This window comes from Globicephala melas, chromosome 3 (genome assembly GCF_963455315.2).
Source record: "Globicephala melas chromosome 3, mGloMel1.2, whole genome shotgun sequence".
NCBI classification, from domain to species: domain Eukaryota; kingdom Metazoa; phylum Chordata; class Mammalia; order Artiodactyla; family Delphinidae; genus Globicephala; species Globicephala melas.
The window spans coordinates 110,650,976-110,669,363 of NC_083316.1; the positions used below are offsets into that span (position 1 = coordinate 110,650,976).

Genomic DNA, 18,388 nt, shown 5'->3' on the forward strand with positions numbered 1-18,388 from the left:
CTCCTACTACCTATTGTTTTTCCTCAAAGACTCTTATGAGGGCTTCCCTGGTGGCGCAGTGGTTGAGAGTCCGCCTGCCGATGCAGGGGACACGGGTTCATGCCCCGGTTCGGGAAGATCCCACGTGCCGCGGAGCGGCTGGGCCCGTGAGCCATGGCCGCTGGTCCGGAGCCTGTGCTCCGCAACGGGAGAGGCCACAACAGTGAGAGGCCCGCATACCGAAAAAAAAAACACAACAAGACTCCTATGAGACTTCACACACACTGAGAACAAATGGTGTCTGACATCAAAGCATATCTCGGGTCTATAAGCACCAGGGCATACAAAGCTAACAATTTTAAATGGAACCAATATTAATATTTACAGATATTTAGTGCATGACTAGAAATCATGGGTATGAGCAATTTAGGAAAAGTTCAGTAAGATCAAGAAGGATGCATAAGGCTGTGTAACGGCCCCCATCCAATCCCAGAGCCCAGCGGGTGATGGCAACACAGTATCCAGGACTCAAAGGGGAGGGGACCTGCCCACAAATGTCTGCCCCTCAAGAGGGACGTCCCTAGGGACTGTTATCACATCCCTTCTCACTTTCTTGGTCTCCCCAGTATAAAATTCTACCAATATTGATTTTACTACTGTATCTATCTTGGCCAGAGTATTGGGGAAAGGGGGAAAATAAAATATAACTCTATTTCAGAATTTCGATAAGTTGTATTTCTCAGAATTGTTTCCTCTGAATTCAGAATTGCATTAGGATTCTAGATCATGCCCTGCCACTCAGCTCTTTATTAAAGAGGCACTCCACCCAGCTACATTTCTTTTTATCGACGTTTGTAAAATGGTAAACTCCTTGAAGCTATTTCAACTGCAGTCTTTGTACATGAAACAATAATTTAACACAATTCACAATTGTTATAATTGCTTTAAAAATGTGCAAGCACACACACATTGGTCATTTAATCCTTATTTACCCTTAGGACACTCAAGTAATTGGTATAATAACTTGAAAGGCAAATTAAATCTTATTAATGCTTTCCGAGTACTTAAAAAAAGCTTAAGTCAATGAATGTTTTGGAAAGTACTACGATCAGGAAGAAAATACACACTGAAACATTTTACCATTTAGTTCCTGGAAAGGTTTTTATTCATTTATTTACTGAGTCTCAGGAAACTGTTGGTTTTGATTCTTTTAGAAAATAAGACTGTCTGAGGAAACTGCTAGAGGAGTTTAATATGGTTTAGGCAGTGAGTTCTGGATATATAAAGAGCTACAATTCAAAGAAGAAACTACCCTGTTAGAACCTGTTACACAGAGGACTATCTTGGATGTTGACAAGGTACAAGCTTGGCTTGGCCCACAGACTGCTAACAGATTTGCTGGGGGGACCATTCATGTCCACACCAAAAATGAGCCTGCTCTGCAGGGAGGTATAAAAACTCATTTAAATACATGACAGTCTAATGTGAAATTTGAAAGCACCAAGGTGACAACATGACTAGTACCAAATGTTGAATAAATATCAATTGACTCAAAAACTCAATGAGCCTCTATTTTCCTCTTAAAATTATTAGACGCTGTAAGGAAGAGAAAGATGAAGATGGCTTCATCCATATGCTAAAGTACAAATACAAGAGTTAAGAAAAAGATAGGAAAGACTAAGACTAGGAGTTCAGAGAAAGAGATCAAATGTAACCAAGAGTGGTCAAAGAAGACTCTAGGGCTTCCCTGGTGGCACAGCAGTTGAGAGTCCGCCTGCCGATGCAGGGGACACGGGTTCGTGCCCCGGTCTGGGAAAATCCCACATGCCACGGAGCGGCTGGGTCTGTGAGCCATGACCGCTGAGTCTGCGCCTCCAGAGCCTGTGCTCCGCAACGGGAGAGGCCACGACAGTGAGAGGCCCGTGTACGGAAAAAAAAAAAAAAAAAAAGAAGACTCTAGAGAAAAGGTAAGAACCAGAGCTGGGCCTTGGAAGAGGGGCTGATTCAGACTTGCAAAAAGAGGGGACGGCACTGGGGCAGGAGGACCCTAGTGAGTGAGGGCACAGAGGGGCTGTGCATCAAGTGTCATCAAGGTCAGCAAACTAACCAGTTACGCTACATGTCCTACCCACTCTCTCTAAACATTCAGAGGCTGCCCTATGTCCTGGGCCCATTCACATTGTCATCATCTCATTTAACAGTTGACAGAAGCAGACTCAATGAGCAGAAGTTACAACACTTCACAAAAACTCAGTCTACGGCAAAGAGAACTGGATGGGTAGGGCGGTTGTTCTGGCCTTTGAGAGTCCACAGAGGCATCACTTCCTTTTCCCGAAGCAGTGAAATTCCCGAACCTGGGAGACAATGGCATCTCCGGGCCTCTATCCTAATGGGGTGAAGGGGGGAACACAACAGCACCCCCAAACATAAAATCAGCCTCACTTCTTCAGGATGAGCATCATCTACTCTTTCTTTGGTACACAAAGAATTAGGGTGGTAACAACTAAAATAAAGAGACCCTAGGTTGATATCAACTTACCTTCAATTTACCTCCAGCTAAATCCCACCGTAATAGGCTTGACTCTTTTAATTGAAATAAGTGATTTAAAACAGTGGGCCAATGAGCCCCGAAAGTAAGAACACGAAATACACGTAGCTGTGTGTTTGCCTGTTTGCTTTGCTATTAAATATTCAACAGTATATTGATAGGACTTAAATGATCATTTTCCCTCTGTATGGATATGGGTATAACGATTAAACGATTCCCATTGGGAAATGCTGGGCTCGCTAGCAAGTCAGCCTTCAGACTCTTTCACAAGAACATTAAGTTGTGTCCTTCATGGATTTAGATGGGAGAGACAGTGTTTCTGTTTAATCATCTGCTCGCCACAAAGGGAAGCCACGCACTTCAGCAGGAAGAGTGCACATTAAATTACTTCTGCAGCTCCCTGAAGATTAAGGCCTGTAGCTTTGGGATTGCGTTACAATTAAGTAATAATGAAAGAGAAATCGTGTCTTTTGCTCAAATAACGCATTAATCCTACCATATAGTGTGGATCGTTATTCACTCTCCGGGTAACGTTGACTTTTGGGGGTGATTTTTCTTCCTCATTCCACAGGACGGGAAGCACGCACAGAGAAAAGGAGAAGGGGAGGCATCACAGAAGACGGTGGCAGTTAAGATGCCCTGGAAAGCTCTCAGGTAAGAATTAGTATTCATCACGTCATCCAGAAAATCCTAGGTGGTTTTATTGAAAGGGTGTAGTCATTGCTCAAGGTTCAGCATGTACAAAAAACTCAGCACGTGCAGAAAATCTACATCCCTCATGAGCCCCAAATTCATGAGGCCCACTACCTGAGCAGGGCTGGTTGCAGTTTATGACTCCTTTTCACGACTTCAGAGCAGAGTTCACTAAGCAATTAGCAGGATAGCAAGACTCTCCCGGGAGGTATTTGAGAACAAGTTTTTCAAGCACTTTAGAAGCATTTATATATACCTAACATGCCATTAATCATTCTTATCTGTTCGTTAAGGCCGTCTCCCTTAGGACCTCTACCCTCCGTTCTTACTCAGCCTGGTTCTTGTTATCTATAGAGCTGAAAAGAAGTCTATTTCCTTTATAACATATTTTTTAATTAAAAGACTTCATTAATTCACATGGGTGTGCTCCACCAATGAGTCAGCACTTTCAGAGTGCTATTAAATATACACAAAGGCCGTTCTCTGGTGGGTCTGTGTGGAAGACAAAACATGCAACCATAGCTTCATCTGGGGATACATTTTTGGCACTGGAGAGATTTTAGACCATTACTTAACAGCATGATATAAACCTCCTGTCCTTATCAACACACGTGGCTTCCTTCTGTCCCCTACCAAAAAGGGGGCAGGATTTTAATTTTCACTGCAATCTACTTGATAAAAACTAAAGGTGGAAAGGAAATTAGATACTCTAACATTGAAAAGCAATGAGTTTTAAATGGCATGTCAGCCGTGACGTGACTATACCTCTTCCCGGGACTCTCCCACACCCATGTTCAATCCTCTGCTGGTTCCTGGGTTCATCCACCCCAGCGCAGCAGGCAGGGAGGCTCCAAGCAGTGTGAGATGCAGCCAAAAGCATCCTGGTTTCATTTTGTTGAGTCTGTTGAGAAAATGACAAACACTCAGAACTAAGTGCTGCAAAGTGTAAACATGTCAAGGCATAGTTAGTTAGTGAGTACCTGTGCTCCAGAATCAGATACATCCGAGTTTAAATTCTGGCACCAACCGTTCTGTTTTCCTGTGGAGAAGTTATAATACTTCGGAGCCTAAGTTTATTCACCTCTAAAATGGGGTCAGAATATGTACCCAATAGCGCTGCTGTGAGGACTGAAGGAGGCAGGGCTGGCACATAGTAAGAACTCTAGAAATGCTAACTGGTATGTAGAAACCCACTTGAAATGCACCTGCCACTACATCTGCAAGAACAAATGAGGGTGAGAAGGCTGAGGCACCTCTGTTAGGTTACCCTATGTCCACGCTTCTGTTTCCTCAGAAAGTATTTGCAGCTGGGCACACTAGTGCTCAATAAATGCTGATGAGGAATCATGTTAAATCTGTAGCACCCCTGTTCGTAGCTGATGCCTCGGTTAACAAGAGAGTGAACTTCAAAACAGCATTAAAGGGTCTACTATTTTTATTTTTGTTTCAAGACCAGTCCTTGTAGTAGAATCCCAGCATCCAATGGATAATAGGATTTCAGTAGCATTTAAGATATTTCCTGAGACTCACTTGATAGATTGTCTAAGAAATGGACAATGGAAAGTAATCAAAGAATCCCATGGATGAAAAAAAACTAATGATCAGCTATAATAAAAATTCAACTCCCTAACATATGCTGGGCATTGTGTTAAGAGGACAAAGACACAGACTGGTGCATTTGTCCAATTAGCTGTACTTTTTAAGGCTTCCACTGTGAACATATTCCAACCTTAATTTCAGTATCTCTAAGAAACATATCCAGATAGAACTCATCATGCAGTATTTAGAACTCTTACTCAAGGAAACTTGAAGAGTTATTAATTTCTGTGAGCACCACACAATTTAGTGCTTAACTGCATGTGGTCCACACTGCATCCTGTTCATGGCTGGGGAGATGAAAACACACAGAGCTCCTTGGAGGCCAGCACCCCCATCACTTGGCTTAGGACTGGTCATGAGCAGGTGTCCGAGTCAGAGATGATTAGCTGCTTGAGAGACCTTACAGCCTGTTTGCGGGGTCCACCCGTGCTCACCCCCAGAGCCAACAGCTTTGAAGGATCCCTGCTGTACACAAGGGGAGGTATCAAATGATCACTAGCGCTGATGCCAGGGCTGCCAAACAAATACACTCCTGCCACATTCCAGGTTTCCTTTGGCTCCTTCCATACCCAATAAAGCTGCTGCCCCAGATTTGCTTCATGTCCCCAACTTGAGACAGAAATGCCCACAGGAAAGAGAAGTCAAACTAAACATTGTAGGCATATAACACTGGCCTGTGAAAGGCAAGGTTATAAGTTATGACTATCTTTTAAGAGACGACATCTCCTTTTTTTTTTTTTTTTTTAAAGAGTCCACAGGCTCCTACTCCTACCTCTGTTGCTTCGGCCGTTCATCTTCGACATCTGGAGGGAAAGCTAGAATTACTGGGGAAACGGTCCGAGTGGCCAGTAAATACAATCTGAAGGTCATGGTCTCAGCACAGTCAGCACCAGCTCCTCCCTCTGAAGAAGGCAGAGTGGAGCAGAACGCTGCAGCTTCCGCAGCTACCTGGGAGAGGGCTGCAGCACTACCAGCAGCCACCCAGCGCTACGCTCCCTGTCCGGGGCTCCAGCTAGGGTGTGTGTTCTTACAGGGATGAGGAGGGAAAAATCACATTTGGGACTAAAAGAGAATAAAAATGACTTCCCTGACTGCAACCAGTTTTTCTAAAAATAAATAGGGCAACTCCCTACTCCCCATAAATTATTCTCTTCTGAACACAGAGCCATCCATGTTCCAGGGACTGCAGAGAGCAGTTGCTGGATTTTCGGAATTTTTTTAAACCAGCAAGAGTAACTCAAGCTAGAACTAGAAAGACACTGCTTCCTACTCTACTTTTATTAATTCTTCCCTACTTATCCACCATCAACCAGTGCTCATGGAGTGAGCATATATATAAAAGGTCTTCTTCTCTCCCTTTTCATGCCTTCAAGCCCAAATAAACTAAAAACAGCAAGATAATCAAAACTTACTCTAGATAATGTACAGATGTCAATCCCTGGAGTTATGAAATATTTGAGCCACAATATCTAGTATTTAGTTTTCAGTTGGCCTAGTAATCCGAGACCAATTATTTTGGATGTTTTATTATTAATGGATAATATCAGAATAAATTCTGTTCATTTCAATTGTTTTGGAAAGCGCCAAATCACTTCATTTAAGAGGGTGTGCCCAGACCTCTGGCATTAAACCAGCTGTTCTGAGATGTGTTTCAGGAAGCTGAACTGCAGCCCTACTGCACCTGGAGTCATCTCTGGTTTTGTCTGGTTTGTGTTGAGATTCCCGTAGGATTTCATTGGATGACAGGGAAACACACGAGCCAGGCCAACTACTGAAATATTCCTAGGCAGCCTCTCTGTAAAGTTTATTTCAGCTTGGCCACCACTAGATCAAACTTCATTTGCACGGCAGATGAGTCTGAGATGTCATTTTATACTCATGGTGACTGACAATTCAGTCCGTCTACAGCAACAACACTCTTAAAATTTACAACCCAAGTTTTATGACAGTTCGGTTCATAAAAAAAGAATACTGCGTCTAAATCAATTTTGATGATCTGTCTAATAACCAAATAGAGACTCTCTATTTGATTAACACATATAGCAATTACTATGTGTCAGGCACTGTTCTAAATGCTTCATAGGTATTAACTCATAATCCTCATTTCTACTCCATGAGGAGGGCAATGATTATCCTCTAGTCAAATGACAGAGGAAATGGGTCACAGAGAGGGTTAAATACCTTGCCAAGGCTGCATGGCAAATAAATGGCAGAGCTGGGACTCCAAGACAGCCAGGTGGACTTGGTGTCTATACTCTTAAACCCCATCCCCTGCTGCCTCTTGATACTTCGAAATATTTTATTTGGATGAATGGTTGGTTTTAGATGGGGAAACATCTATGTACAGCAAGATTAGAGGCCATGAGTCCCAAGTCTCTTCTCTCACAGATGCCAAGAGCTGTGTTCCTCCAGCTTTCATGGCTCCGAGCAAGGCCAGAGGGGGAAGCCAAGCTGCCCCCCTCCTACACTTCACCCAGGATGGGGCCACTCAGCACGCTCTCCTCGGCCTTCCTTGGTGCTGTCTTCATTGGCCAAGAATGTGGTTGAAATAAAGAAACCATGAGGAGATACAAAGGATACCAGGCATCAAGAGTACCCTTTAGCTCATGGGCAACACCAACCAGCCTGGTAGACAGTCACTTTGGGCAAAGAGGACCTGTTGGAAGATTACTCATCAAATTCAAATAGCCCTACTGGCCCTCAGATGGAAGAAAATACAAGAATCTCCCTGTCAAAGAAACGGGAAGGTACCACTAATAAGGTCACAAACCCTCTTTTTCAACCTAGAGCTCCTTTTGAAATCAATTTAGGTTTATAAGCTTCATTCAATCCATGCTAGAGTCCCAAGATTGGTTATAAATCTACCTGAGATTGTTCTCATAAAAGACCTGGAACTACCTTTCCTTTCAAACAACTCGTAAGACACAATCACTTGATATTTAAGACATCTCGTTTCCAAGAGAAGTACTTCACTCCTTCCTCTGAGGTTTCCCAGCTGAGCCTCATGTTTCCCCATGCTCAGGAGAATCAGGTGCCAGACTGGCCACTGCACAGACAGGACACCAAAGGCCTAGAAGGTGGAGGAATTCACCCAATGTATGAAGCCAACTCAGTAGCCAAACCTAGACTAAAACTCAAGCATCCTGACCCCTAGGCAATTGTTTTGTTTCTAACATAATCACAAACTCACGGACGGAATATGTATGCATTCTCTGTTTAGACAGACCGATTTTGCTTTTTTTAGTTCAAGATGGGCCCCGTTAGATCATCTACCCCTTGCTGTGAAAACCACAGGATTTTCTGGTGTTATAATATAAGCTGATATCATGCTATTATTTATTTGTACTTAAAATTATAGAGGTACGACAAATCTGTAGAATGTAACATTCCAAATACTGACTTGTTTTTTGAAGGAAGTTGAAAAACTGTGACCTAAGAATGCAGATGACCAGGGAGAAATTGGTATGAATATGTAAACTCCAAATCTACCCCACCAGAGAACATACAGCAGCATGTAAGCTGTCTTTACTGAACAGTGTCAGAAGGCAAAGAGAAGCACAGGCATGAGTACAAACTTCTCTTTCCTCCTCCAGGAATCAGCCCTGTTTGGGAAGAATGGGAATTCTGACCCTTGGAGCTTTTGGAAAAGCTATTCACTGGTTCGTTCTCTCTCATCCTCTCTCAGAATATGGTGACATTACCAGACCAGACACTATGGAATAGTCACATGGAAATGGCTTCTCTTTGTAACAGACAGGACCAGAAATTAGGAAGATGATTTGGCAGAACTAAGCAACACCACCCATCCTTGAAGAGAATGGTAAAGTCTGTGATTCTGAGGCACCTGAATTTCTAACCTAATTGAAAAGTGTATGCTCTAGCCAATTACTTTTAGGTGCATTGCATTTTATACATGTGATGCTGGCAATCAACAAATAGGAACCAATTGGGGACCACCAAAATCCTACAGTTCTCTCCTGTATGCCTGCCCAATGTTCAAAGAGAAAAAAAAGGCATATCAACTCCAACCTAAAACCAGGAAGCTGTATGCTAATTTCTTTTGCAAGGTTTAGGACCCCAGTTTTGATTTGTGAGTGTTTTAGGAAAAAAGGAAAGGGTTCAAACTTCCTAAAATAATCTCTAAAATACCAATCCAGGGAAATTAGGCATGGAAACATATGAAGCCAACCCTGCAGCAATCCATAATGAAGTTATATTGCATTTCCTATTAATTATCTACTCGGTATCTTTGGTTAATTGTTCCAACATTTGATAAATTTGATATCTAAATTAGTCTATGTGCAATGTGTAAATCTATGACATTCCTATTTACTATGAAGTTAACGCACAGAACCCTCACCCTTCCAACATTCAGATTATGCCTCCTGAGTACCATGTTCGCTCCACTGTAGTTCTATTTTACTTGAAGTTGCATGCCTTGTGTTATGCACCAAGATAGAAAATGTAAGGAAAGATGTGCTATTGAAATAACTGCCTAATTTGATTAATTAGTAAGCACAGAGCAACACAAGAAAGTTGAGTTTGCAAAGAAATACCAAAAAAGGCAAAGTGGCAATTAAGGAGATTTTTAGGAAATCCTGACTAGTCAATGACAATTTCTGAAATGTAATGTTGTCAAACAAAAGCTCACATCATAAAGATCACTTAAAAAAAAAAAAAAAAAAAAAAAGGCTGCAGCCCTTAGAAGAAGAATCCTGAGTGACTGGCAGGTCAAGGTAGAAAAATCCAACCTACCACTCCAGGACACAGCCAAAGTGATAAAAGTTCTCACCATACCCAGAACAAGCTGGCCCCTCTCTGGAACAAAAAGCCTTCCTGGAACTGACAACAATTGAGGGTGGACAAAAAATTTGAAGAGAGAAAAATCCATTGGAACAACTTTTATTAAGCAATTTTAATTCATTACATCAAAGACTATTTTTTTTGCACAACCTTTGGCTCTGTCTGAAGTCTTTGGAGAGACAGGCTGTCTTTTTCCCTAGCATGGGAAGAAAGTGAACATTCATCTCAGTGCGTTTAAACACAAATAAACTAGTAATGCTGCAGTGTCTTCTCACAAAACTGAGATGGAAAGCAGACATGCGCTCTATGGAGCATCGGCTCAGGTCTTCCATTAGAGTTACTGCCTGAGGGCTGCTGAGCCTCTGGGGTCAGAGAAGCCGTATCCCTCACTCCCTTGACCATTTGCTTCCCAGGTGAGCCCTCCACCTGACCACTGCCCAGACCCAGAGCCTGTCTGGGCCATTCCAGGATTAAAAGGACACTGTTAAAAGTCATCTCTGGCTTTCCCCTAACCTGATGATAGGAAAATAACTCGGGACTTTTGAGAAAAGTCCGAATTTCTTCCCGATCCCTTTTCTCCCCTCTCGGATTGTGTGATAATCAAAATGTGCACCAAAAATGGGCTTAAGTTACCGCGCCTTCTACTGAAATTCTGTTTCTGTTTGGCTCAGAGAATGTGGACGGATATTTGCGTCTCAGGAGCCCATCTAGTACCACTCCTGGTGCACAGGCTTGCAACAAATTCACTAAGGGAACAGACCAAAGCTACCGGCTCCACTCGCCAGAAACCTCGGCGGAAGCGACACCTAGAGGGGAGCGGAGGAGAGGCTGCGGAAGCGCTATTCATCAATGTCGGCGACAGTTATCAGGAGAGAGGTCGTCTGGACAGCGCATGTGGGACCAACTCTCTGGGCTAGACGCAAACCTAGAAGGCCCAACTCTGCAGGTCCCCAGGAACTTACATAGACGGACACGCTGCACGGGATGCTCGCCACGTTCTGGGCATGGTGAGAAACCCTACTGCTCCAGCAGGTTTCTGTTCCTGCAAGAGGGGCGGGCGCCGAAGTCCTCAGGTGGCAGGCCTCAAGCGAACGCGCTCGGGGCAACGCTTTGTCAGTCGAAGGGAGACCCAAAGGCTCGCGCCAAGCTCTCCCCCAGACTCGAGGCCACACGCGCACCCAAAGCGGATAGCTCTGCCTGCTTCGCCTAGGACCGCCCGAAACTTGGAACAGGTCTTTTGCTGGCGCCAAGAGGAGTGGAGATCACCCACATTACAAGCTGTTAGGACCAAGCCCCCTGCCTGAACATCCCCCCCCAAACAAATTGCTCACTAGTGATTTCCCAACAAATAACACCGGCCGCTTGCTTGAAACAACGACCGGCCCGACCGAGCATAAGGAGCGCGGCGGGCTGCCGGAGCCTAGTGGGGTCCCGGGTCCTTCCCGCCTCCTCCGCGAAGCCCAAGCGCTCAGCCCCGGACACGGCGGCCCTCGGGGTTGCGAAGGCCACGCCGGGCGCCGCGGGCCCTTCGGGCTGCAGCGAGCAGAGGCAAGTTTCCCCGCAAAGCTGGAGGAAAGAGGTAGTGAGGACGCCCGCCTCGCGTCCCAGCCCGGGGCCAAGGGCACGAGTCCGAGCCCAGGTGCAACCGCTTTCCCGTCTCGCCGAGGCCGCTCGGGGTCCAGAACACAAGAACGGCACCTGAAGGGTCTCGGAGCCCGGCGCCCGCTTCGGGCTCGGCTCAAGTGGTTCTGCGCGGTGCTCTGCGCGCAAGCCCGGTCACTCCGGTCCCCACTGCAGACCCAGGCCACACGCCTCGGCTCCCCAGCCTTTACCCCGGGGTAGCCCTGCCCAGCCCGGGTCGCGGGGTCCCGTGCCTGCCTCCCGGCAGGCGAGCAAACTTGGCTCACCAGGCGCGGCGCTGAGGACTAGCAAGCGCCCGGCCGGGCCCTGCATGGAAACGCGGGGCCGCGAGCGCTAGTACCCCAGCGGGGCGCAGCGGGACCGGTTGGCGGCGGCGGGGGCGGCGGCTTGACACCCTCCCCACGGCCGCTCCGAAGCCGCGCCCGCGTACCTGAGGCGGCCGGGGGCCGAGGGGAAGACCAGGTGGCCGCACTCGGAGGGCGAGAGGGAGCGCCCCGTGGTGGCAGCGGAGACCCGGTCCCGCGTCCTTCGGTCGGTCCTTCCGGCTGTCGGCGGGTCCTGGGCGCGCTGGAGGCTGTCGGGGATCCAGCTCTCTAAGCCGCCGCGGCCCGCTGCTGTGGCACCACCGCCGCGGCTGCCCTATTTCTGCCGCCGAGACCGGAGCCCGTGACGTCACCCTCCGGGCCCCGCCTGCCCAATCGCCGCCACCTGTGCGCGCGGCCCGCCCGACTGCCGCTCAGACCCGCGCGGGGCCCGCGGCAGGTGCGCGGAGGAGCCGGGCGCGCACTCGGGGCTGGAGGACTCCCGGCGCTCCAGGGCGATCTCTGCAGCCGCAGGGGCACGGGGTGCGCTCCCGGCCCTGGCTCTGTGGACCCCGGCAGCCGACGAGCTCTCCCACCCCCCAACACACTCCTCCTCTCCTCTGGCTCTTTTCCGGGCAGGGTTCCCCAAGTCTGTGCTCTCAATATGCGCTGCTGGTCTCAATCAGCAGCTGTAGCTTGTGGAGCTCAGGCGGGCCAGTACACCGCACCAAGAGAGCTGTCCCCGGACGCAAAGTCAAATGACGCTCCCCCTCGCTGAGAGCCAACAACCTGCGAAAGAGCAAAGTTTTTATTTCTCTCTTCTGAATCTGCCTTCTCTCACTGCAGAATCTCACTAAATTCTGGGCATACAGAGGCAGTCACAGTTGACATTTGCCTAGCCTGGCCAAGCTGTGACCAGAGAGTCCCTTCTTCTCCCTTAGAACCAGGCATGAGGCCTGGACCTCATCCCCAAGCCTGGGGCTCCCAAAGCTTTCTGGATCCCTCTTCAACATCCACAACTTTTGGAGACCACAGCCCAGTGATCATTTTGTTTCCATTAATTGGCCTAAAGATCAGTCTTGGTGCCCAAATAAACTGGAAACAACTTTGTAACTACTAGGGCCCCCCAAATGGTCATACTGTAGCTCCAATCTGGCATCAAACTTAGGAGTAGACTCTAGCCAGTCTAGGCTGTGGTAACTGATGGGCAGGAGACTTTCTGGGGGAAAGCCTCCTACTCTGGCTGTGTGGGCACCAGGTGACTTCCTGGCTTAGGGGAACAGTGTCTTGTTCATGCCCCTGTGACCTTTCCTGGCCTGGAGGAGGGGCAGAGGGGCTCTTCTGAGGTTAAGGTTAGTTAAATATCAGGAGAAGGGGAAGAAAAATAGAAAGCTGACATGGAGGAAGAGGTGTTAGATTTGTTCTTTCCTTCAACAGATATTTACTGGGCCCTCCTGTCTACCAGGCACTGTACTAGGTGCTGGGAGACAGCAGTGGATGGGCCAGCGTGGTCCCTGCCCTCTCATAGGTTTTGTTCTGGGATGCAGCCCACCCTCTACTACCACTCAGCTTGCAACCCAGAGCCAGTCATATTTCTGCTGTTGGTATGTTTCCCCATCCGTAAAATGAGGACTTGGAGGAAGCCTGGGTGACTTCCAGGACTCACTCTGCTGTGACTTCCTCCATGGATACCACGATTTGTGCTCAAAAGGATAAAGGCTACTCCATGCTCCGTGCCCCTGGCCTTGGCAGGCGTGATATTCTCTCAGAATTGACCATGAATCTTTGCCAAGGCCACCCATGACTGAACCTCCAAGGCTGGCTTGTGACCAGGTTCTCTGTAGCTGGATCAGGAAAGGGATGGCACTGTCCATCTTGGGAAAAGGAAAATTAAGACTGAGCATAAAAGGAAGCAGGGACGTTTGGAAACACCCTGAGCCTCCCCCTGAAATTTAATTCTAAGTCAGTGGTCGAGATGGAGCCCCACAGCCTGGAGGCTGGATTCACCTCCCTTCACAGACTTTGAGGTGTTTGGAAAAGCCAGTTTCTGTTCTCAGCTCTGAGCACAAAGTCCCTGAGTCAGCCTAGTGGCCCTATTACATAACCAAGGCAGGCCTTGGGGTGTGTGTTTTTAATAACTTCAGGGTCATACGTAAGTCAGGATCTGTAAATCCACCAAGATCAGAAATAGCTCTGTTTAATGCAGGGACTGGACTTCCACAAACTTCCTCTGCTCCCCAAAGGAGGGGGGAATGTAGCTGCTGCAAATCAGATGCACGGAATATCCCTTAGAGATAATGCTAACAACTGAAGTGAGGTATTGTGACTACTGTGCATAAAATAAGACTGGAATTAAAAGTCACCTTGGGGGCTTCCCTGGTGGCGCAGTGGTTAGGAATCCGCCTACCAATGCAGGGGACACGGGTTCGAGTCCTGGTCCAGGAAGATCCCACATGCCGTGGAGCAACTAAGCCTGTGTGCCACAACTTCTGAGCCCGCGCTCTAGAGCCCGTGAGCCACAACTACTGAAGCCCACGTGCCTACAGCCCGTGCTCCACAACAAGAGAAGCCACCGCAATAAGCCCACGAACTGCAACAGAGTAGCCCCCGCTCACTGCAAGTAGAGAAAGCCTGAGCACAGCAACCCAGTGCAGCCAAAAATAAATTAAACAAACAAATAAATAATTTTTTTTAAGTCACCTTTGAAAAAAAAGGTGACGTGTGAATGACAAAATAAAACAAGCCTTCAGGGAAGCAGCATCGGATGCCAGCAGACCTTGACACCTCTTTGAATTTCTCTGTGCTTTCACTTCTCAGGGCAATTCTTGGTTTAATAACAGTCCCCAACTTGGAAAATAGGCTAGATTTTACACAGAGAATTTCAGAATTTGCCTGAAACCCTGTTTCAGAACTTGCAAGCATCCTGATGATTCTCAGTAGCCAACTGTGATGCTTAAATTTTGAAATCATACAATTTAGTAAATATGAAAGGAGGACGTTAAAAGGCAACATAAATTTAGACTACTGCCCAAGGCAGACTCAGAGACACACAAAAGAAACTTACCAGTGTATTTTTACAAGATCAAGAAGTTTAAAAATCCCCAATATATGTTAGGGATTTTACTTTACCAGTTTTAAAACATTTTTCTATTTCTAATCTCACCAAAAACACAACCACGTGACCAAAAACAGCTGCCACTTAATGTGTCTCCTACAGGTCATTTCAGATTGCAGCTGCACATCAGGATACCCAGAGATGACACATAGTTGTGGGGGTCAGAAGGAAGCAAGACACCTCCTCCGGATTCTACCAAAAGTTACCCTGTCACTAGCAATGGGTCAGGTCTACCCTGGGCTGATCAAACAGTCCCAGAAATACCCATTAGAAGCCAGTCCGGGAGGTCACGTGAGAAGGTGGGAATAGGCAGGGAACTGTCTTCCTTGTCTTGCATGATTTAACATTCTGCTGCCTGTCCAAAAATGTCTTAGCAAATCTTCAAACCAAACTATGCAGTTGATTGAAGAAGCAGTCTGGATCTTAGGAGAGCCCTGGACAGAAAGGCAAAAGGACTGGGTCCCTAGCCTGCCTCAGCCCCTCTCTGGCTTTGTGAGTCTGGAAGAGTCCCACCTTTTCTGGTTTGTTTCCTCATCTCTCAAGAAGGGGTTGGGAGAGGAGTGGGAAGTGGTCATACTCAATGAACTTCTGAGGCCATTTTCAGTTCTGCAAGTCGATGCCTATATTTTGCTAGAAGTTATAGCTACTCTGATCTAGAGCTATGATGTTAAAGGTTTCCCTTAAGTCTAATCTTAATGCTGATTTCTTAAGTGATGATTCATGATCATCTAGAAATTAAGGCAATGGAGGCAACAAATTCAAAAACCTAGACCTAAAATCACACTCAGAAATAATTATTTAAAACTCTGATTTAGGGAGAAAAGGGGCCAGCATGGAGATAAGGTATTCATTCAAGAGATAACTGATTTGGGAAATTTTTCAAGGCAATGAAGAAGTGGTATAGGGTCAGAATTTTAATTAAGAAGGTAGGATGAATGAGAAGATGCAGTGATGGAGAGGGAATCTGTGAATGGGAAACGTGGAGGGAGGTGAACAACAAAACCCTTCATCATAGTACTGTTCCAGAGACAAAAGTCCCATGTAACTCCCAGGGCCTAGAGTGATGGTACAAGGGACCTAAGAAAGGCATTGAGAACCAGAGGAAATGAAACTCAGCTACTCTCAGAATTCCATGTGCACAGGGAGAATCTGGGATGAGAAGGCCAGGCCTCCAAGCCACAAAGCAGCACCCGTACTGGGAGTAGGAAGAGGCATGAAAGAGGCAGCACAGTAGGAGGAGAGCCAAGGGAGGGGCCGACCTCCTTTATTCACAAGGGATATTTCTGTCATGGCTCCGTTTTCCAACTCATTAGTAGAGAGTGGTAAATAGCATGACAATCTGAAAAAGAGATCTTTCAAAAAGATGAGCTCCTGCTTATGGAGGTTCCATCCTGGTGAATATCTGCTCCATTCAAATGAATATGCAGTATCATGGCAGGTCATCCTCAGTGTTATGAAGAGAACTACGCAAGATGAGGATGTAGCAGACGGTGCTGGACTTAGTTTATACACCACTCAAATCTGAGCAGCCACGCTGACCTCTCCGCCCCCATTCCCCACCAGGGCTTTGGCTACTTGCCGTGCTTTCTGACCACAGTGACCCTATCAACTCTTCCATGCTATGGCTTAGAGCCAGGTACCTCTGCTGTTATTGCCAGCAGCTCAGATCAAGAAGCCCTGCATGTGGCAACAACCGACAAGAAGACACTGGCCTCCACGCCTATGCATTGGTCAGACTGGACCCCTGAGGCTCTGGCTTTTCCAGAGGCTGCCTGGGGGGGCTACTCACTACATCATAGAGGTTGGGGGGGGTTAATTCCTGCTTCAGGGGTGGACTGACCAGTAGGAGAAAGCGTACAGAAGGGAGCCAGCAGATCATTTCTCTCTTCCTTCCCTGGATAGTCTGTACAGAGAGGCAGAGCTCCCTATGCCCCGTCTCAAGACATCCCTGGGGACTAAGCCCTCAGCTACACTGATTACAAAGCTGGAGTCCTTTCAGTATTTGCTCTTTCTTCTTCCTTGCTCCTGCTTCCCTGGGACTGTATTCCTCCTCAATCAAGTGTCAGCACATGAGCTTTTGCCTCAGGTTGTTTTCTAGACAGTCCAGCCTAAGAGAAAGAGTAAGTGGGAGTGAGTGTGGTGAGTGTTTTTAAGAGGGCAGATGACAAACTTCTGTCTGAGGAGGTGCTTAGAGCACAAACATGAATAAATGAGGGGGGAAGATACGAGATGATCTAGTGGGGAGAGTGTTCAGGCTGAAGGCCCAACAGGCATGAAAACTGTGATGTAGGAACTGGCTTGATGCAATTCAGGCCAACGTAGAGGGATCTGGGTGGAGTTGTTGAAGAAGGCAGAGAGCTAAGCAAGGGCCAGACCACATAGGCCCTGCAGGCTGTGATGAATAAGGACTTTAGATCTGATTTTAGGTGCAATGGGAGCCATGAGAGGGTTTTGAGCAGGAGAATGATCTGATCTACTATATGGCTTTTTTCTGGAGTATAGCTGCTTTACAATACTGTGTTAGTTTATACTGTACAACAAAGTGAGTCAGCTCTATGTATACATTTATCCCCTCTTTTTTGGATTTCCTTCTCACTTATGTCACCAGAGAGCACTGAATAGAGTTCCCTGTACTATACAGTAGGTTCTCATTAGTTACCTATTTTATACATAGTATCGATAGTGTATTTATGTCGATCCCAATCTCCCAATTCACCCCATCTCCCCTTTCCCCCTTGGTATCCATATGTTTGCTCTCTACGTCTGTGCCTCTATTTCTGCTTTGTAAATAAGATCGTCTATACCAGTTTTTTCAGATTCTACATATATGTGTTAATATACGATATTTGTTTTTCTCTTTCTGACTTACTTCACTCTGTATGACAGTCTCTAGATCCACCCATGTCTCAAAAAATCTACAAACAATAAATGCTGGGGAGGGTGTGGAGAAAAGGGAACCCTCCTGCATTGTTGGTGGGAATGTAAATTGATACAGCCACAATGGAGAACGGTATGGAGGTTCCTTAAAAAACTAAACATAGAACTACCATATGACCCAGCAATCCCACTACTGGGCATATACCTAGAGAAAACCATATTCAAAAAGATACATGCACCCCAATGTTCATTGCAGCACTACCTACAATAGCCAGGACATGGAAACAACCTAAATTCCCATCAACAGAGGAAAGGATGAAGAAGATGTGGTACATATATACAATGGAATATTACTCAGTCATAAAAAGGAACGAAATTGGGTCATTTGTAGAGACATGGATCTACTATATGTTTTTAACAGGTCACTCTGGATGCTGTATATAGCGTAGATGGGTAGAGGGCATAGTGGCTGCTGGAAAGAGTAAAAGCAGGAAAAACAGCTATTCAACTGTTGAGAGGTGCAAGGTCATGTCAGCTCATTATCATCATCACTGCATCATACCAGCATCGCACATTCATTGATTGCTAACTATGCACTGGGCACTAGGCCTACCTGTTCATATGTATTGTTTTACCTAATCCTCACAAGTCCATTAGCTCCCCATTTTACAAGTTAAACTTAGAGAAGTTACACAACTAATCTCAGGCCATTTGTCTGGCAAATGGCAGAGCTAGGATGTGACTCGGAGTCTGCCCTCACGATCACGATGCAATTCTACATCGGTTGCACAGAATGTCTATGTACGTGGCAGCTAATCCTGATCTCAGAAG

At 46.4% G+C, this 18,388-nt stretch overlaps 1 protein-coding gene across 1 annotated transcript in view; it reads right to left on the minus strand.

Moving 5' to 3' along the window:
- Positions 1 to 18,388, minus strand: part of FSTL4 (follistatin like 4) — a 495,703-nt gene that overhangs the window by 434,324 nt on the left and 42,991 nt on the right. The window contains exon 2 of the mRNA XM_060296220.2: positions 3,986 to 4,121. Within this exon, the coding sequence (XP_060152203.1) occupies positions 3,986 to 4,121 (136 nt within the window). The remainder of the gene's footprint in view (positions 1 to 3,985; positions 4,122 to 18,388) is intronic.